The 17,257-nt window shown below is 48.1% G+C and overlaps 2 protein-coding genes across 3 annotated transcripts; one reads left to right on the top strand and one right to left on the bottom strand.

Moving 5' to 3' along the window:
* Window positions 1–4: 4 nt before the first annotated feature.
* DNALI1 (dynein axonemal light intermediate chain 1) lies at window positions 5–3,251 on the top strand. Of its 2 annotated transcripts, none has more exons than XM_071576722.1 (6): window positions 5–100; window positions 217–326; window positions 406–575; window positions 1,429–1,607; window positions 1,796–1,960; window positions 2,930–3,251. In XM_071576722.1, the coding sequence occupies exons 1-6, from the start codon at window positions 20–22 to the stop codon at window positions 2,963–2,965; spliced, it is 741 nt and encodes a 246-aa protein (XP_071432823.1). In that variant the 5' UTR covers window positions 5–19; the 3' UTR covers window positions 2,966–3,251. The 2 variants fall into 2 exon arrangements, with proteins under 2 accessions (XP_071432823.1, XP_071432824.1); XM_071576723.1 differs by having other exon boundaries at window positions 20–88.
* A 619-nt stretch (window positions 3,252–3,870) lies between these two features.
* On the bottom strand, window positions 3,871–13,863 carry GNL2 (G protein nucleolar 2). Its single transcript, XM_071576900.1, has 16 exons — window positions 13,634–13,863; window positions 13,475–13,559; window positions 12,082–12,176; window positions 11,480–11,619; window positions 10,076–10,260; window positions 9,765–9,831; window positions 8,556–8,714; window positions 7,888–8,001; window positions 7,625–7,753; window positions 7,196–7,300; window positions 6,929–7,087; window positions 6,667–6,783; window positions 5,926–6,353; window positions 5,203–5,282; window positions 4,437–4,537; window positions 3,871–4,054 (listed from the first exon to the last, which is right to left on the bottom strand). Exons 1-16 carry the CDS (start codon window positions 13,695–13,697, stop codon window positions 3,905–3,907), a joined length of 2,178 nt encoding a protein of 725 aa, XP_071433001.1. The 5' UTR covers window positions 13,698–13,863; the 3' UTR covers window positions 3,871–3,904.
* Window positions 13,864–17,257: the final 3,394 nt, after the last annotated feature.

Below are 17,257 nucleotides of genomic sequence, written 5' to 3'. Positions count from 1 at the left end.
CAACAGCGCCGCGGCCTCCATGGCGGCCCCTCCGGAGTCGCTCCTGCGATACTGCGCGCCCGCGCTGATCAGCCGGCGCGGAGAGAAGGTCTCCGCGGGGGTGAGCGGCAGCTGGGGAGCACCGGCAGGGCACCACGCTGTGCTAGTGGGGAGCGGAGCGGCGACCGCGCTGCCCCGTCCGCTCCTTACCGCAATCTCCGCTCCTTCCCTCCGCAGGCCCGCTCGGCGAAGGGGACCCCCCGCCAGCCGCCGCCCCGCACACCCGCGGCCATCAGTCCCACCCCGCAGCACCCGCAGGAGCTGCTGAACGCCATCCTGCCACCGCGGTGAGCGGGGCCGGGCCGGGGGCGGCGGTGGCCGCAGGGCCCGCGGGGCTCCCGGTAACGCGCGGTGCTTCTCCGGCAGGGAGTGGGAGGAGGCGCAGAAGCTGTGGGTGCAGGAGGTGTCCACCGCGCCCAGCACCCGCCGGGACGTCGTGCTGCTGCAGGAGCAGTTGGACCGGCAGCTGCAGCAGCGGCAGGCGCGGGAGACCGGGCTGTGCCCCGTGCGCAGGGAGCTCTACACGCAGTGCTTCGGTCAGTGCTCCGCCCGCGGCTGCACTCAAAGGACAAGCCTGTCAGCACGGGCCGACACGTGAAAAACAGCTAAAATCCTTTTAATCGTACTTAACCCCATGGTTCATTTAAAATAGCTTAGAACCCTGTGTAAGTTACACACAGACAATGCACTACGCTTGTCACCCAAATGCAAGGGATGGCCATGGCTTGGAGTAGCATCCTCTGGAGGCTTCTCTGTAACTGCAACTCCAACTGCACATTCTTAGGTGTAATGCATTATTACACATTCTTAGGTGTAACCCTCTTGCATCTTCAGGGGACCAGCATCTCTGCTGTTACCTGAGGGGTTGTACCATCACTCTGCTTTTATCCACCATGCTTGATGCTACAGCTGCAAAGTAACAAAAAAAGTCAATTATGACCATCTCCAATAAACCCCTTTGTGAAGTAAGACAGCCTGAAATAGCAGGCATTTGGGAAATGCCAGGACTGTAGGAGAATTAATTGCCAAGGTCGAGAACACTACACTTAGAGAACATTAATCCTAAGGGCGCTTCAAACTGTGCCTGGGGAAAGACACACCCCTGTTTTCTCAAGGCTTTTATCATCACTGCCCTTGAACCTGTCTGTGAGTACTTATCTCTTCCTCATATCAGAGGGAGTTTCTCTGGAATGCAGGGAGTGAAAACATCTAAAACTGTGCTTTGGCAGGAAAGCTTTCTTAAGTGAAGCTGTAATCTCAAAGTAAAATTTTCTGGAAAGGGTCTTCTACCCTTACACTGTTTCTGTGGAGCAGAGAACGGGTCACAGAGATCCCGTGTGCATATCCAGCACTCCCAGAGAAACTGTAGGCGCTGTCCCTCCCTTGCAGACGAGCTGATCCGGCAGACGACGGTGAGCTGCGCGGAGCGGGGGCTGCTGCTGCTGCGGGTGCGGGACGAGCTGCAGCTCACCCTGGCCGCCTACCAGACGCTGTACGAGAGCAGCGTGGCCTTCGGCGTGCGCAAGGCCCTGGAGGCTGAGCAGAGCAAGGCGCTCATGGAGAAACGGGTGAGTCGGGGATGCTGCCACGGGATGGCAGCAAAGCCCGTCAAAATGCTCGGCTTAGCTGTGCTCTTGAAGCTCAGCTGAAGTTCTGTTGTATCTGGAATGCTTTGAAGACTACCATGCACGACTTGTAACTGACATTTCGCTATTAACCAACAAAACTTGAGAGAGCCGTACTCTTTCCTTCCAAGATTGCAGAGCTGGAAGAGGAAAGGAGTGAGCTGGAAAGACAAGTGGGTGAGGAGAAAGCGAAATGTGAGGCTATTGAAAAACAGGAAAATGAACGGCGTGAGATAGAAGAGAAGAAGCACAATGAGGAGATTCTGTTCCTCAAACGGACAAACCAGCAGCTGAAGGTCAGTAAGAAACCACAGTCTGAAATACTAATAGTAGAATTCTCATTAAAGCCATTAAAGCCGCCCCTCTGGGAACACAACACACCATTTAACATTAAATATTACCCAAGAACCACTGTGTACTCCTGCAGCAGGGACTGGGTAATTATTTGTGCATGTGGCTTTGGTGAGAACTTCTGCTCTGTACTTTGTTTTTGAAAGGAAAAATCCCACATCTTTTAAGGAAAGAATGTCACCCTGAACAACATCAAATGTTTCTGGCTACAGCTAAAAACATTCCCCTTAGAGCATGCTGCTTTCCTTAACCTTCCCTGCTCCTGCAGGTCCTACTTTCTAACCCAGGTTTTCAGGCCGTTTTGGAATGTTTTAGGGCCAAAATAGAGTAGCTGTGTTAATCAAATATGTGTTGCCCCTGAATCTGTGTTTCTTCCTTGCAGTACCTGTACTCCCCCACTGTGTGTGCCACTGCCGTGGGTTATTCTGGGGGCAGCTCCCATCAATCCACTAACTGGGCGTCAAGTTGTCTCAGTAATCACAAAACTTGCTTTTCCCAGCTCCTCCGCTACCAGAGTCAGTTTGTGTTCCAAATGCTAGAGAGCCAAATATTTAATTTAGCTCACACAGTCCAGCTTGAAATCAGAGAATTCAGACCACTGTTTCAACAGCTTTTATTTAATTTCCCGCTCAATGCTTTACATTCTAGGCTGAGTCTCTCAGTGTAGAGCCAAGGCCAGCTCTGTTCTCCTCAGAATGCAACAACTGGGCATGCCAGGAACGAGAAGCTAATTTGTAAAACATGTAGCAAGGAATGGAATGGCTGGGGAACAAACCTGGCCTGGCTCTCCTGGCAGCAGTGCAGGATCCCTCAGCTCCTCATTATGAACGTTCAACAGGCAATTTAGTCCTTCACAGCACTGCAGGTTTATTTTTTAGGTTGAATCTAATTTGTCTCACTGTCTCATTTTTCAGACACAACTTGAAAGCATCATTGCAGCAAAGAGCTAATTGTTTTGTTGTCCTCGAGGCAGGCTCAGAAAAGCTGTCAGAGCAAGAAGCTTGCAATTAGTGACAAAGATTTGTCTTCCTAAAACGATCTTGCGTTTTCACTTACCAGTAACTGAAGGCAGCATTACTGTGTTCTTTCTTTCTCTCTTGAAGAGTTGAAATTCAAGAGCTTTATTAATTACTGCTCCCTCTTTCAGTGCCATCTCAGCAGTCAGTTCTTTGAACAGCAAACTTGCCTGTTGGTAATGTGCTAATGACCTTCAAAGCAATAATAAACATTTTTAAATGCAAACATCTCTCTGATACTATTAATTTGAAAACATCATAGAAAATTCAGAAACAATATGAAAGTGTCTACAAGAAATGCAAGTCACATGCACCAAGAAACAAATGGCAGGTGATTCTCAAGTGTCTGGAGGTATTTCCTTGGGTACCTGCAAGTTAGTGTCAATTGTACGTGGAACGAGCAACACGAAGGTGTCAGTCTGATTGTTTCTAGTGAAACAAAGGGGCACGATGCCAGTCACAGATTCACTTCTCAGGGGAAGCAAATGAAATCTTTACTTGGGGTACCTGTGTAAGCAGCTGGTTACACAGCAAGCAGACATGGGAAAGAGAATTCCCTGTAGTCATGTGAAAAACCCCATAAAGCCGGTTTCCAATAAAAAAACCCACCCAAAACCCACCACAGAGCAACACTGGAGGAGCTGTTTGGCCAGAGCAGGGTTTGCTGGCCTGGGACAGAGATGTGGAAATACCATCAAGCTCCAACTGCACAAAGAACTTTCAGATGATGCAGAAACAAAGAGAGGGAGATGCTGTTCCTGGGGCCAGGACAGACCGGTCACACTGGGCTTTGAACGGGAATTGCAAGTTTTATAGTAAAAAAAGCCACCGCATACTAGAACTGTTTTATGTAAAATTTAATAGAATAAGCAGCTATTGCTTATGTTTGTATTTTTTGTGCTTTGATCTTTGTTCCTCCAAGCCAGTTTTTTTCTTGTTCTTATTCTTATTTTTCACGTTGTGAGTTTCATAATACCGAACTCCGACTTTCTTGGAGCGCTGCTGCCTCTCGGCTCGTCTCCTCTGCAAACACAGACAAAACACATTAGCAAATCCCCAGCATCCATAGCCTCAATGTCTGCAACCCTCCAATGGTGTTCACATTCCACATGCCTTAAGTAAAACAAATAATTTCCAATAAAATGTTACTGATGTGAATCTATAGGGAACCCACTCCCTGCCCTTAAAAAAGGAAGTTACGCTTCAATCTTTACAGAAGTTGTCAACAAGACACAAGAAGCAACCAGGAGTGCACAGTCAGGTGAGAGGGCTATGACAGAATTCAGTCTTCAATCTCCTCCTGCTCGTGCCCAGTCTCAAAGGTCTTTCATGATAATGGGCAATCCATGAGTAAAAAAAGGCAGCTCTATTTCCCCTGCTCAGTACTTCAAGAAACCACACTTACTTCTTTGGATGTGAGTTTCTTGCAAGGCTGGTCATCATCATCATCATCATCATCATCACCTTCCTCTTCTGTCTTCCTCTTTCTTTTCTTCTCTGTGCTGCCTGCAAACAGCAGAAATCACACACATTGGTATCTTCCAGAACACCATTTGTTTGTAGAACTTCAGACTGGGGTCACCATCCCAATTCCTTAAGCAATGCATTCCTTTGGCCTTATTTAACAGCTTCTACCCAACACAACATGGATGTTCCTCACCAGAGAATCAACAGCTATCACCCTGAAAACTGCTCTTGACTGCTCTCTGTTCCAGGCAAGCCCAGGAGAATTCCACAGTCCTTTCAGAAAGGGGCTCTCCCACCTCATTGTGCCTTTAATCAACTGTCTGTGGCAACTGAAGCCACAGTAAAACTCACAGCCTTGAAGTATCTCTGTGCTTTTATCATGTCCCAAACCCCATCCACTCCCTCCTGTGTAACACCCCAGGGAACAGGAGCTGCTCCGGCTGCTGAGGCTGTTGGGAACACAACATTTGCCTTCACTGTACCTTCCCTCACTGACAGAGACATCTCCCATCACACACAGAGGTGTTCTCCAGCAAGGCTACAGCAGGTCAGCAGCAGCCCTTGGGTCAGCTAAGGGGAGATTTAAGTAGCTTTAGGGGAAGAGAAATTGCACACAGTTGGTGCTTCTCCCCCTAACTCCCTTTCTTCTCTGGTTCATAGAATTTCCAAACATAGATTAAGAAAATCTACTAATCTTGTTTTACCTCTGTCTTCAGTTTCTTTGGGTTCTTCAGCCTTCTGCATGGATTTTGCAAACACTTTGTCACTCAGTCCCTTAGGGATTCTACGGAAAATAAAATTAGCAATAAAAGACTATTGTAACACAAACTGTGACCACCTCCAGGAAGTCACCAGTCTCCAGCAGATCCCAGTCCCCCATCAGCACCAAAGCCACAGTATTTTCACCTAAAAACCAGTATTGCAGTACTCTTGTCTCTGGAATTACTGGGCTCATGTGCTGCACAAGAGACAAAATACAACATTTAACCCTGAACCTTCAGTCCTCACAAGGCTGCTGACTGTTTTGCTGTAACTGGGCCTGCTTTATGGGCCAGGATACTCTGCACATGCATAGAGACCCAAATGGCATATTGAGGTAGAAATTAGCCTTGGTGTTACCCAACATCAAGGAGAGATCCAAGGATGCAATATTTCTGCCCAGAATACCAAGAGATTTCTAACCCATAGTTTAAGGCAACTTTTGAAAAGTGAGAATACTTTTAATTATGCTGGTAAATAGCACTTCTTGGAATAACCTTTCAAAAACAAACTGCTAATTGGCCAAATTTCCAACCCTTATGACTAAACTAGATAAAATGTGTGGCAGCACAGGGGAACTTGTCAAGCAAGGCAGGAATGGAGTGGAACTACAGCAGAGCCACATCAACCCTTTTCCCTCCTGCAAAACATGGGACAGATTCAGGTACCTTATTGCTGAGAATCTCTTGGCTTTGGCTTTATCCAGAAATTTTTTGTATTTTGCAATCTTGTCCTCCAAAGCCTTAAGAACTGCTTTAGAGCTCTCCCTGGCACCTGGTGCAGCCACCTCTAATTCCTCTTCTCCTGGATCCTGATGTTGCTCATTGTCCTCCTTCTCCTGCTCCTCCTCTCCACAGGAATCACTGTCTGTCTCATCAAAGCCTGGCACATCCACAGGAACCAGGTCTTCCTCTGAGAACTGAGGTGCCACGTTAATCCTGCCAAAGTTCTGCCGGACCTGGGACATGAGCTGCCTGATTTCATTGTTGGTGTTGTTCCTCTCTTCTTCCAGCTCCACACCCGATGCCACTGACTCAGAGACTTTATCCTCAGTATTATCTTGGCTTGATGTCACAGCTGCTTCCAACACAGGAGGCTGGAAAGAAGAGTGTCATGGATGTATTATCCAGTCTGTTCCACCATCTCTGAGAACAATTTCTATTTTCTCTCTTTGGAAAAAGCCTAAGGTGGTAACATGATAATCACTGACATCTCTGGTAGTCAACACTGACTCAGATATCTCTGTAAAGTGCACAGCACAAACCTGGTCATCACCAAATTCAACTCCTGAATGAGCCCAGGACATGCACTGCCCTAGTCTCATGGCACTCTGGGAAAAGCAGCAGTGAATTCCAGTAGAAAAATCAAGTAATATATGGGAAGAGGAGGCATGACCACCACATTCTCACCTGGGGACCTGGTTGACCTGGTTCTGCATTTGGTGGCTTCACAAAGAATGGGATTCTGCCCCTCTGCCAGTCATTGAGAACCATCTTGCTCACAGTCTGCAAGTCAGGCTCACCACCCTGAAAAAACCAGGAACAGTTTATGTCCATGTTTGTCAGCACAGAGACTTCCTACACCCTGTAAGCAACAGAAACAGTCCCATTTCACATGTTCAGTAACAGGCCACATGCTCTTCCAGCCTGCAAATGCAGGAAGCTGTCACACCTTTAGCAGTTTTCCAGTCCTAGCAGCAAGTTTCTCAAGGAAGTCCTCTGTATCATTCCAGGAGTCAATTTTGTAGGTCTTCCTGATGTACTCTGCTTTGGCTCTTTCCAGCACAGCACTAATATGGTCTTCGGGGCTCTTAATTTTTTCAACTTGAACCTAAAAACACATGGTAGAGGATCAACCCTTTGGGAGTGTGTACTCATTCCTCTGAGCCCATCACACAGACAAGAGCAAAGCTCTGCAGCATCCTGTGCAGACTCATACCACTCCCTTCAGCACAATGTCTGTCTCTGTGTCTCCTGAGGGATAAACCACCCCTGGGCAGTCAATGAGGAAAATCCGCCGCATCAAGGTGATGTATTGCCACACCTGGAAGAGATCAGCAGTTGTCCATTTAGTGTCATGTTTCTGAAGATTGAGTGGGAGAAGCAGCACTAATAAAGCCTGACCCAGCACTTGGTTCAGGAGAGTACAAACACAGGGCATTCCAGGACTGCAGTACAGCAGAGTGGGAACTTGGGAATGCTGCCAGAGCAGTGCCTCAGAGCAGGGACTGCCCATCAGCCACTCCTTGGGCTCAATGCTGGACTTGACAATGTCAGTGGGCTGATTTTACATTAACTCTGCCTTTGACCACATGCTAATTTGTATCTTTAATGCTTATTTGTATCTTTAATACAGGGATGTTCTTACCTTTGTTTCCCCTGCAATGGGGGCCACATTGCAGACCTTCTTGGATCGCAGGGTATTGATCACTGAGCTCTTGCCAACGTTGGGGTAACCGATGAACCCCACACTGATCTGCTTCTTGTCAGAGTGTAACTAAAGAGGAATAACATGTCCTTTTACACCTTCAAGTGAGGGACAGTGCTGAACCCCAAATACTAAAAAAGCAAAAGACCACACACTAACCCCCCCTCAAAACAACCCTACAGATCCCCAAAATTGTTCAGTACCTTTCCAAACTGCCTCAGAAGCTGTATGAAAGCACCTTTGCCAAAAGGGTTTGTGAGGCTGGCGTGGAAGGCGAGTGTTGGATACTCCTGGGAAAGGACAGCGACCCAGCGTTTCTGGAGAGGCAAAAGGGACTGAGTTAGGGACCTGGGGCTGGAGGGGTGACACCATCTCCTCAGAGAGGGGGACACGGCACTGGGCTCAGAACTGCAGTGGCCATGAACATTGCTAGGGAAGAGCCTTTGAAGCATTTCCCCAACCCAACAGCTAAAAGCACTGAGTATTGTTTGTATAAAAGACAAACAATTTCCCCAAAACGCCTTCACTGCTAGCTAAAACTCATTAGTTTAATGACATAAAGCAAACCAGCTGGGGTGGATATGGATCCTAGGCAGACTAACATTTAGCATACTCTGGAGACAACAGCTGAACTGTTAAATCCAGACAGAGGAAGTAGGGAATTTGTGGCTGGCGAGTGTTGCTCAACTCGGCCAAACTTGGACAGATTTACATGGTAATTGTTACTTTTACAGCAGGCAAGCAAAGAGCTCCCAGTGCTCCAGTTGCAGTACACCCTTCCAGACCAGCATGGGGACTGGCACAGAGCTACAGCAGAGCTGCAACAGGAACAAAGAGGGTCCAAAGGAATAACAGGCAGAACTGTGCTTACAGTAGCCCAGGTAGGAACAAGATCACATTTGTTCAGGACAAAAATGAGATGTTTCCAGTGTTTCTCCTTTTTAAGGTAAGATTCCACATGAGGAGAGCGAGTGCCCATGGGATCCCTGGCATCAAGAACTTGAACAACAACATCTGATGAGTCGATCACCTGAAGAATAATCACACAGAAGGAAAGGATTTTACAGAAAGCAAGACATCTGTACCTCCCTAATGAAAACGAGCCATTTTTGAAACTACATCATTAACTTAAAAACCCCATATCCTTCACAAACAACAGCTACTTCCCCATAGACTAGTGAAGCTCAGACTAACGTCCACTGATGCTCCATTCCCTCCTTTCCTAAATCCCCTCCAAATTCAGGCTGGACAGCTGAATAGTAGCTTTTACCTGTTCTTATGCACCAGGGAAAGAAAACACTGCACCCAAATGGGAGAACTAATTGCTCCAGGACACAAACCCCCAGTGTTCATCATCCATTCAGTAGCAATTCCCTTCTCCCATTTCATAATGGATCAGGGTATAAAACATGTTTTCTGGATCAATATGAAACACACAACCAAGAAGGAACCTGCTGTTAGTCCACTAAGCATCTACAGCAGGGAGCTGTCATTTTACGAGTTGCTTCAAGCCAAGTGAATTTGTTTCACAGCTTTTTCCTGCAGTTTTGGCAGCCTCTTACTGAAATCTGTTTTGCTCGATCATTCCCAGTGCTTTTAGATCCAAATGAAAGGGTTTTAAGCTACATTCAGAAATTCACAGCAAAAAGTCAAGCAATTTCACACCTAACAGTCACTGAGAGCACACAAAGTCTCAGTCTCCATTTCTCTAGCAGCCAGGGTGGCTCACGAGGAGTTGAGGGTCAGAGCTCTCCTAAGACGACCTCATCAACATGCCAGATGTTTTTAGCCTAAAAAAACTTGAGGGAATATGACTGGTTTACTTGTGAAGCCCCAGGAATCCAAGAGAAACTGTTATCTTTGCTTTCCCAGTCCTTCTCTAGATAATGTATTTTAAGAATGTTTGTTCCAAGAGGACAAGAGCTCAAGAAGCAAAGCTCAGTCACAGAGAGATTTGAAAATGGAAATCTGTTTTCTTCTAGACCTTCTCTCCCTGTTCCAGTACAGATTTCAGTGCTGTGCTGAACCCCCTGTCTGTGTCACAGAAGTGATTCTGCTGAGAATTCCAAGTGCTGCTCACCTTGTAGAGCTCACCCCAGATTCTTCTGGACTGTCCTTTCTTAAAGATTTCCTCTTGTGCTTCATCCCTGGAAGACATCACCAGAGACATCAGCACCCACAAAAACAGAGTCACAGTGTTGTTTGCTCTTCTCCAAAGTAATTTACAGACAAAAGAGGGGACTAGGCCTAAGAAACAGCTGTGATTCAGCCAAAAGCCCAAATTCAGGTATCTCACAGTAACAGCATTGATGGATGGACCAGAAAGGTCTTTAAAAACAAGGCTGGCTTTTCAGACAGGTAAACAACGAATCATTTCTCCTTTCCATTCACCTTACACCAGTGTCCTCTGTCACCAGGTCTCGGTCCTTGCCCTGGTCATAAGATTCTGAGGAGGCCTCAGCATTCTCCACCAGAGACTGCACGTCACTTGCAGACAGAGTTGGTCTTTTCCTCTGTGACTTGGGGCCAAATGTTGTTTCAAATGTTTCTGTGTCAAGAATGTGAACCCTGGAGGTCTGAGGAAAAACAGGTTGGTTAAAAAAAACAACCCCAAGCACCATTTTTTCCCTCTCTTGTGACACGTAGTGAAGGAGCCCCGAGTTCAACAGAGCTCTGGAGCCTGTGACAAGTGACAGACGTGTCCATAACAATGTTTGAGTTTTCCAGCTTAAGCTTTGAGAAACACGAGAGTGGATATTTAAAAAGCAACGAAACACTCTGCACTTGCCAAAGAACTATGCTTCAGTTCTTCCACCATAAATGGTGTCAAATGCAATTACAGCCACAATGATGAAAATTCAGCTGCTATCTTTGATCATTTCTTATTTTTCAAACAAGAGCACAGATCTCGCCAAACTCTCAGATTTTTGTCAGGGACAATTACAATCAAAATTGTAGATTTTAAGCTTGCAATGAAAGCCAACTTTTCTTGGAACAGCAAAGAATTCACTGGTGAAAGCAGCAATTTGTTTTTGTAATACACATTTAACATAACCTTTTCTTAATTTAAGTAACATTTTTATTACATGAAACTTAAAAAGTTTCCATATGACAAAATAGCTACTAAGAGTCCAAAATAATAGTTCAGACATCATGAAAAAACTGGCAATAACTAAAACTTGATGTACTAGAAATGAAAGCTGCATGCACAAGAATTTGTGATACAGGACAAAAGACACGTTCAAATTCATGACATGAATATCTGCAGAATGAAGCAGCCTCAGAAAAGGCCCAGGAGCTGTTAGAGACATTAAAACATCAGCAGGAACACAAACCTATCACAGAATATACCATAATATGATAATATCATAACCTATCATAGAATCCCAGAATGGTTTGGGTTGGAAGAGACCTTGAAACACATCGAGTCCCACCCCCTGACATGGGCAGGGACACCTCCCACCAGCCCAGGTTGCTCCAAGCCCTGTCCAACGTGGCCTTGGACACTTCCAGGGATGAGACAGCCACAGCTTCTCTGGGCAACCTGTGCCAGGGCCTCACTACTCTCACAGGGAAGGATTTTTGGGGTAATTTCCTACTGTAAAATAAGAATTCCTGTTAAGTAACATCTCACTGTTTCTTTGCCCCCACACTCGATACCCACAGTGACAGGGAATCCAAGGAATCCACTCCCAAAGCTTCCAGAACCCAACATTTCCCCAGACTGAGCAGAGAGTTTCCCACAGGTAAATCCCCCTCCTGAGAGCCCCACCCTGCACTGGGAGTGATACCCACGTGTGGTTTGATCCGGTCATAGAACAGGGACATGGGCAGCTTCCTCTGCTTCATAACCACCCTGTAGGGATCCTTCATCACTGTCTCCATCTCCTCCTGGAATTTTTGTAGGGATGATTGCTTGATCACACGAGTATTTCCTGTGTGTAAAAAGAAACTTTGCACCTGGCCACTCCTCATCTTAACTGCTCCAAAGACCCTGGGGACACTAATAAAACATGAACTCTCCATCTGGGATCAAAAATAACAGTAGCAAAACCAGAGGATTTTACTTGAGCCCAACCTCAGATTGACACAAATAGACCAATCCCTCTTTTTTTCCCACCATTTAACGGAAATTTTCAAAGTATCTTTAGGACACTCAAAATCCTTGCACATGGGCACACCCCAGGCAATAACCACAGGAGCCAAAATAACCACCCTTAGGAGAAGGTGTGGAAAGCAAACCCCCAAAGCTACAGGTGAGGGCTGTGCCCATGACAGGGGTCCCTCAGTTCCAGCACCTGCCCCACACAACCACAACTCCAAAACAAAGACCCTCCAAACACACGAAGTCCAACAGTTTCCAAGCTTGCTGAGCCTGGAAGTTGAACAAAACTCACCAAACCATTTGATATTTGGTTCCACCCTCGCAACCGTGCCCGGCGCCACCGTGGACTGATACTGCAGGGGCTTGATCACTTTGCCATGTCTGTTCCTGAGGGACACACCACGACATGTCAGGGCACTGGCCCCTCCAGCATCTGTATGCACCAGGCCAGAAGCACAGCCACAAAACCCAGAGAGAGCCTCACCTACAGCCAGTGCTCCTGAGTGTTCCACAGCCTGTGCAGGTGAGTTAAACCACCCCTGACACCAGCACAGCCCTGGCTCTCACTCCAGCCTGGCCAGACCCTCCCTGCAGCTGTTCTGGGGCTGCCCAGGAAGGGCTCAGGGGGCTGGAAAAAGCATCAAGGACCGTTTTCTAGCAAATCCCACTCTGGACTCTCTGTTTAACCAGCTGTGCCCACCATCTCTGCAGGGCACTCACCAGCACAGCATTCCCAAGCTGAGACCTGTTTAAACTCAGCAACATCTCAAGATCACTCCTCATCTGCTTCCCAGACAGCAGGAAATTGGGCAAAACAAACCAAAACTGCTGATGTGAGCCAGGACCCAGAAGCCCCATGGTACGGATATGGTGAGAGCTGCTCCTCAGCCAGAGATCCCCAAGTGGGGCACAGAGGGGTCCCTCAGAGGGGGACAGGGGGTTCCTCAGGGGACTCCTCTGTGCAGGAGCTGGGGGCAGTCAGGCTTTTCAGGTGTTTTGAGCTCTGCTGCTGTGGGAAATTCAGGAATTCTGTTTTTTGGGGGGCTCATTGGGACATGATAGGGAGATGCATCAGCTGTTCTGCAGCACATTCCCAGCTGTACTTCTGGGACATCGCTGGGCTGCTGGGAGCTCTGGGTCAGGCTCAGGATAAGAGTCAGGATAGGAGTCAGGATCAGAGTGAGCCTCAGGATCATGTTCAGGTTAAGGGTCAAGCTCAGGATCAGAATAAGGATCGGGGTAAGGCTCAGGATCAGAATCCAACTCAGGATCAGGACAAGGCACAGAATCAGGCTCAGAATCAGACTAAGGATCAGGATCAGGACTGATCCTGAGATCAGCTCAGCTGGTTAAAATTTGGTTGTAATAATGCCAAGGTTATGGGTTCAATCCTCTGTGGGGTCATTGATTTAAGAGTTGGACTCGATGATCCTTGTGGGTCCCTTCCAACTCAATGTCTGTGATTCTGTGACAAGGCACAGAATCAGAATAAGGATCAGGATCAGGATAAGGCTCAGAATAAGGATCAGAACAAGATAAGGCTCAGAATCAGAATCAGGAAAAGGCCCTGGGTCAGGATAAGGCTCAAAATCAGGCTCAGGCTTAGGCTCAGAGTGAGGCTCAGGCTCCCCAGCTCACGGGGTCACAGAGCACAAAACACAGAGTGTTCCGCCTCCCATCCACACCTGCGCTCCTTCTGCCGGTACATGTTGAGGCGCCGGATGGTCGCTCGGTCCCGCATGTTGTTCCCTCCCGCGCCCCCGACACGATCTGCGGAGACAAGAGAGTATCAGGCGCGGCCCTGCCCGGCCCGGTTCCCCCTTCCCCCACGGCCCGGCCCGTACCGGGGTTGGTGCTGGCGCGGGAGGGATTGATGGTGCAGCGGCCCTTGAACTGCGGCTTCACCATCGCGGCGGTGCCGGTGCCGGAGCCGGTGCCGGTGTCAGTGACGGTGACAGTGACAGTGACAGTGACAGTGACAGTGACAGTGACAGTGACAGTGACAGTGTCGGTGTCGGTGTCGGTGTCGGTGCCGGGAGCGCTCGGGACGGGCCGCGGACACGCGCGCGGCACTTCCGGCGCGCCGCAGGGTCTGACACACTTCCGGGAGTGTGCGCAGGCGCAGTGCTGTGTCGGCGCATCCACGTGCTCTCCTGGTCGCCATGGCAACGCGTGGGCCTGGCCTGGGCCTTGTCCCACCGAGACCCCCCATCCATCGTGTCCCCCCATCCTTCGTGTGTGTCCCCCCCCGTCCCCCTGTCTCTCTTGTGTCCCTCCGTCCATCGTGTGTCTCTTCTCCTGTGTCTGACGGGGAGATGTGCCCGGCCCGGGGCGCTGCGGTCTGGCCGGGCCCACCCGGATCCGCAGGGCGGTTCTAAGGCCCGGCGGGGGCGCTGGCACGGGGGGGTCCCCATTGTTTGGTAATGGCGTTTGTTCACAGACTCATCAGGGACATCGTTTGGGAGCACGGGGCAGCTGGTGGGGAACTGGGGCAGCAGCAGGGATACTGGGACAGCTGGTGGGATACTAGGGCAGCTGGTGGGGATACTGGGACAGCTGGAGGGATACTGGAACAGCTGGAGGGCACTGGGGCTGCTGGTGGGGAACTGGGGCAGCAGGAGGGATACTGGACAGCTGGTGGGATACTGGGACACCTGGTGGTATACTGGGGCAGCTGGAGGGCACTGGGGCAGTTGGTGGGCACTGGGGCAGCTGGAGGGATACTGGGGCAGCTGGAGGGGTACTGGGGCAGCTGGTGGGGAACTGGGGCAGCTGGAGGGATACTGGGGCAGCTGGTGGGCACTGGGACAGCTGGAGGGACACTGGCATGGCAAGAGACTCATTCACAGGGCAGTGCTGATGGGTGTTTACAGGCACATGGGGCTGTTTTTTCTCAGTTACTGGACAAAGAACTTTAAAAATGAGAAATAACAACACTGGTGTTTCTGTGTGCGTGTGAAGAATTGCATGGACAGGGCAGTAACAAATCAAATTTAGGCAAATTCTATGTCTAAAGCCTAAGCCTGCATTTGTGTCACTGCCAGACTTTAATAGCAGTCTGAAAGCTCCTCACCTAGGGGAAATGAACAAAGCTGCACTGAAACAGTGTTAATTGATACCAGAGCTTGGGCCAGGGCCAAGCTCAGCACCTTGGGGAATCCTTCCCCAAAACACAGCTCTGGCCCATCCTTCCCAAACACTTATTAGCAGCAGAGCATTCCTGGCCAGTGCAAGGTCCTTCTGGAGCTGCTAATGCTCCTCTAAACCCAGAACAATAACAAAGCTGCTGGGATTTTGTTCTTTTAATGATTTTCAGCATTTTGCTGTGAGGTGCAGAGTCCCTGCTGTACAAGGGAGCCCTGATGAGTCAGGCCTGGGAGAGGTTTTGTAAGATGGAGTCTGGAGTTTGGAGGCTGTTTGGCTTAAGCCTACGAGTTCTGGTTTTTCTCTTAATAGAATTATCTGTGCCTTGGGCATTGAAAAAGTACACACTGATGTGGGCATAAAAAATCAATTCCAAATTGTAGATAATTGTTTAAGCTATCAGACTTGAGGCGCATGTAGGAGAGTTTTCCCGGGACAAGTGTGTTTTCTATTAGAGTTGATATCAATCTGTCAGAAGATCCTTTTGATTTTCAAAATTTTAGACTAAATAGTTGAGTAATACTTGCATTGCTCTTCCCCACTCTTTCTTCCTTTCCCTTAAGAAAACTCCTTCTTTATTGTCAGCAAGAGATCTTGGGGCACAGCCAGAAAGCCGCTGTCTCTTTCTGTGAGAGAACAGACCCAGCCAGCTTTGGGCAGGAGGTGGTGGCGTGGAAAACTTGTCTTGGGGATGCCCCAGAGTTGGGTGCTGAATTCCCATGCTGGAAGTGTTGGCAGGGAGGGCTCAGCCTCTGTCCCTGCTGTGCTCATGGCATGTCCCCCTGTCCCCATCACAGTGGGCTACGAGTCAGAATTTTCTGTGCTAAGAAAAGATCCTCCTGATAACATGTGGGACCTGCATTCAGGCTCACACCAACTCATCCTTTCCCTGTGCTCTCCCTGCTCTCTCTCACATGTTCCCTGACCCAAATTCCATCCCTGGGGCTCACAGCTGGTGTTTAACTCGCAGCACCCCCGAGGCTGCCGCTGTTTATTGTGTGTCTGATAACGAACAGGTTGGGTATTTTCCCTCCAAACTGATCTTTCACTGCTCTGTGACTCACAGCTTTTCCTTTGCTATTGATGCCTCTCCTCCTTTCAGTCTTTAACTTTTCCTTGTCCTGTGCCCCTTGGCTGCAGCAGGACCAGCAGGGACAGCAGGATTGGAGCTCAGTGTCCATCAGCTCTGCCACACGGCCTCAGCTCCTCAGCACCACTGCCCTGACCAGGGCTGAAATGAAATAATTTCGAGTTTTATGTGGCCTCATCCTTGTCAAATCCCAGTGAATGGGGTTACGTGATGCCATCGGAATGACTCATTCCCATAATTACATATGTTCTGAGGGGTTATTCCCATTGTATTATTAAAAACTAGTGATGTTGGATTTTTGGCAGGGACTGTCTTCCTTGTATGATCTACAGATTTTGTCAATTAAATGAAGGAAAAGTAGATTTCCAAGAGTTCAGAACAAGACTGGACTTGCACTTGGAGCCCTTTTTCAGTGTGATATTGAGCTCTTCTGTTTTATTTAACAGGATAAAGCAGCATCAGCCATCTCACTGTATTGCAGGCTGTAAATAACAACATAACCCACCTGGCTGCCTCTTTTTTTCCTGAGATTCTGCTGCTCTTCAAAAATCATGGAGATTTCAGCAAGCAGCTCCATCTAAACTATGGTTTGGCATTCAGTTGTGTGTGATGTATTACCCTGTACATAAGTGCCATCAGGGTGATTCATTGTGGTGACTGGTTAAATACACTGGTATTTCTGCAATTTTAATAGAGATTTTTTAAATGTGGTGCCTAACACCTCTCTCTGTGAAGGCTATTGACTTAATAAAATCTGTAAATACATACCTGAACTATCCCTTTTAGTGTTCTCAGACAATGTAATCCAAACAATAGTGTTGGAGATAACCTGTTTCACTATCCTACTCTGTTTCCTTTAATCAAAGCTCAGATTTCTTCTGAGTGAGAAATCATTTTAACATAAACATGGGCTAAGCAGTATATACATTGCCCCCACCTCCCTGGGAGTGGAAAGCCAGTGAATTACTCTGTGAGGAGTGTGTGTGCACACAGTTCATTGACTGTAGCTGAGGAAAAATACAGATTTGTATTAGGGAGGGTAAGGACAAGACAGAACCAACCTGTGTTTGGTGACATTTGTCTGCTTTAGCTTCTAAATCTCAGCAAATGAGAGAGAAATGAGTTCCAATCCCATGACTGTAAACTGCTCATTATTCCTGGCCCCTTGTTCCCCATAGCATGGGATGGATTGCCCAAAAGCTTAGGAAGCTGCCCAAGGAAAATGAAGATGTTT

The sequence above is a fragment of the Pithys albifrons genome, chromosome 24 (genome assembly GCF_047495875.1).
Source record: "Pithys albifrons albifrons isolate INPA30051 chromosome 24, PitAlb_v1, whole genome shotgun sequence".
Classification (NCBI taxonomy): Eukaryota; Metazoa; Chordata; class Aves; order Passeriformes; family Thamnophilidae; genus Pithys; species Pithys albifrons.
This window is presented reverse-complemented; position numbering and strand designations above follow the sequence as displayed.

Excerpts from the sequence above, each read along its gene's own strand:
- GNL2 (XM_071576900.1), bottom strand. The coding sequence starts at position 13,697 with ATGGTGAAGCCGCAGTTCAAGGGCCGCTGCACCATCAATCCCTCCCGC. Across the intron at positions 12,177-13,474 it reads TACCGGCAGAAGGAGCGCAG|GAACAGACATGGCAAAGTGA; the intron begins GTGTGGATGGGA and ends TGTGTCCCTCAG. Across the intron at positions 5,283-5,925 it reads AAGAGATTCTCAGCAATAAG|AATCCCTAAGGGACTGAGTG; the intron begins GTACCTGAATCT and ends TATTTTCCGTAG.
- DNALI1 (XM_071576722.1), top strand. The coding sequence starts at position 20 with ATGGCGGCCCCTCCGGAGTCGCTCCTGCGATACTGCGCGCCCGCGCTG. Across the intron at positions 327-405 it reads AACGCCATCCTGCCACCGCG|GGAGTGGGAGGAGGCGCAGA; the intron begins GTGAGCGGGGCC and ends CTTCTCCGGCAG. Across the intron at positions 1,961-2,929 it reads GGACAAACCAGCAGCTGAAG|ACACAACTTGAAAGCATCAT; the intron begins GTCAGTAAGAAA and ends CTCATTTTTCAG.